The 2,744-nt window shown below is 38.6% G+C and overlaps 1 protein-coding gene across 1 annotated transcript; it reads right to left on the bottom strand.

Moving 5' to 3' along the window:
- Window positions 1-4: 4 nt before the first annotated feature.
- On the bottom strand, window positions 5-2,538 carry LOC106681755 (putative ankyrin repeat protein RF_0381; the record flags this gene model as incomplete). The annotated part of the gene is made up of 2 exons (XM_014422244.3): window positions 2,078-2,538; window positions 5-1,297 (listed from the first exon to the last, which is right to left on the bottom strand). Coding segments are annotated over exons 1-2 (1,719 nt in total), but the record flags the coding sequence as incomplete, so codon positions are not given.
- Window positions 2,539-2,744: the final 206 nt, after the last annotated feature.

The raw sequence follows: 2,744 nt of genomic DNA, 5'->3' as shown, positions 1-2,744 counted from the left end.
TATTATCCTTATCAGTAAGAGGTGCTCCTAGGTCCAACAGTACTTTCACAGCGGCAATATGACCCCCTCGTGCGGCATAAAGTAAGGCTGTGTATCCACGATCATCCTTATCAGTAAGAGGTGCTCCTCGGTCTAACAGTACTTTCATTACAGCAACATGACCTTCTGATGCCGCCAGATGTAGGGAGGTGACTTTTGCGACATCCTTCTCATCCACTTTGGCTCCATTGTCCAACAACGTTAATGCACACTCAGTACAGCCTGCATAAGCCGCACAGTGAAGAGCAGTCCGACCTCTCTTAGTTTTGAGATTTAAATCCGCGCCGCCGTGCAATAAATAAGTAACTAAAGCATCTGAGTTTGAATTGTTTGCAGCAGTCATGAGAGCAGTGTTGCCCTCCTTATCCTGTATGTCTATCCCTGCACCTCGTTGAACTAGAACCTTTACCACTTCCAGAGATCCATAGGCCGAAGCGGTATGTAGAGCTGTGTTTCCTTTTTCTGTTGTGAAATTAACATCTGCACCCATTTCTAGCAGTGTTCTAACAACAGATGGATCAGAAGCAATGTGTAAAGGCGCGAGGCCATCTTTGTTTCTGATGTTCAATGGTATTCTATGATCTTCCAATACTTTCAGCATTTGAGTTGCATTGCTCGAGCGGACTATCAAGTGAGCTAAGGTGTCATTATTTTCGAATCTGAGATCTTTTGACTTTTTATATTTCAAAAGTACTTTAAGTATATTAATATTCGATGACGCAACAGCAAATTGTATAAGAGGCTTTTCTTCTTCTGCTATCAAACTGGCATTAGCCACTCTTTGCAGTAAGATCTCCGCGCCCTGAAAATTGCCCGCCCTGACAGCCAGCACTAGCGGGATATCACCGAGGTGGTTCTTTGTGTAAGGACCTAGGCCTGCCTCCAGTAAGGCCTGCAGTGCTCTATTCTTGCCTGCAGCAGCCGCAATGTGAAGGTAGGAGTTGCCTCTCTGCAAACGCTTCTCAATCTTAGCCCCTGCCAATATAAGTCCATTGACAGATGAAATACTGTTATTTTTAACGGCTTCTTCCAGAGGAGTAGCGCCTTCAACGTTGCGAACTTCAAGATCTGCCTTGAGGAACCCGAGTGCAGCTAAGGAGGAAGTGCTGCCAGTCCTCACGGCCAAATGAACGAGGCTGCCCCCGGACTGAGTCGACCCGTTGACATTTCCCCCTTTAGTCACTATGGAAATAATTTCACATGGACTATTGTCAGCCACAGCTTTCTCCAGTTCATGTGCCAATTCGTCACTAGTTTCCTGAAAATGAAATATGGAGTTAATTTTTTATATACCTCTATATAAACATAATTAAATACCTATACAATTTCATATTTATTATTTTTTTAAATACATATATTTATTACTTTTAAGAGAAGGAGGTCGAGGGGGTACCTTCAACTACATCTGGACAAACCACTACCCTGGAATCCACAAACAAGACTGAAAAGACAGGAAACTGCACGTCGATTTCGACTATTACAGCACTTACTAGACAAACGTCCTTACTTACTAGACACTTCCCTTCTCATTTATCTGTTATTAATATTCTTAATTTTACTTGTTACTATACCTCACCTTTGCCACATTTACTTCACTTATCTATTTACCATTTACACCTACCTCTTTACCACATTTGTTACTATTTCTAATAAGTATTGTTCAACAATTTATTACTCTAGTTCTTTATTTACAATTCTAACACACTTGGCACTATTTATTAGTAATTAGTTTCCTATTCAACTCTATTTATACTTTATCAACTTAAGCTTATTTTTTTTTTATATTAAAAAAAGTGTATACATATTTTCTTACTTTCTCTGTATATTTAACTTAATGTTCTGTGACTTCTTACAATTTTTTTAATATCTTTATTGATCGCCATAATGAAGTAGATTGTAGGAAGATAGTCCTGCTATCAATATCAATTAGCTAAATATACTTTAGTATAAAGTATAAATATAAATTAAAGTATAAATATCGAAGTAAACATTAATATTAAAAGAGAAATATTGAATATCTATTTTTAGAAATACATACCATTGATTGTAAAGCAATTCCGTAAATTTCTGCGAGAGAAGAAATAGTCTTTAAGGTTTGAGAAGGCAATTTTAATGCTCCAGTGGTTACTTGTGCCTCCAGCTGAGCCATTGCAACTTGCATGTCCTTATACTGGAACCTGAAGTCCTCTTTCAACCAGAGCCTGAGGTGCCTGGACCGCAGTTGTTGGATGCGGTGAGAGCACTCTGCCAGGACTGAACAAGTTGCCACGTCTCCGGTGACTAAACACTTGATAAGAGATAAGAGAAGAGCCTGTGTACTAGTGACTTCCATTGGTGTAGCGCTGGTGAGCCAGAAGTTGTACGCAGCTGTGCCAAACTCGATTCCGGATTGCAGCATGATATCACTCACGTTGGGACACAGTGTTCTCACCAAGGTTTTCCGTTCACGGTCTATAGTAGGCATGTCCACACCCTAAACAATTTTATAATACGATTATATTAATTCTTGTTATCTGTGTAGGATACTCACTGTATCACTTTCAAATATTGGGCTGTAAAATAAATTCGTAGCGTTTTTTACTACTGTTTTCAATAAAAACTTCAGATTCTTGTAAATATTTTTAATCAATTATATATGACCCATTTTGATCTATTACATGTTGCCATCTATAATAATAATAATATTATATTTATTTTATTGAGCC

This window comes from Halyomorpha halys, unplaced genomic scaffold, assembly GCF_000696795.3.
Source record: "Halyomorpha halys isolate HHAL.00 unplaced genomic scaffold, Hhal_1.1 Scaffold21.1, whole genome shotgun sequence".
NCBI lineage: Eukaryota > Metazoa > Arthropoda > Insecta > Hemiptera > Pentatomidae > Halyomorpha > Halyomorpha halys.
This window is presented reverse-complemented; position numbering and strand designations above follow the sequence as displayed.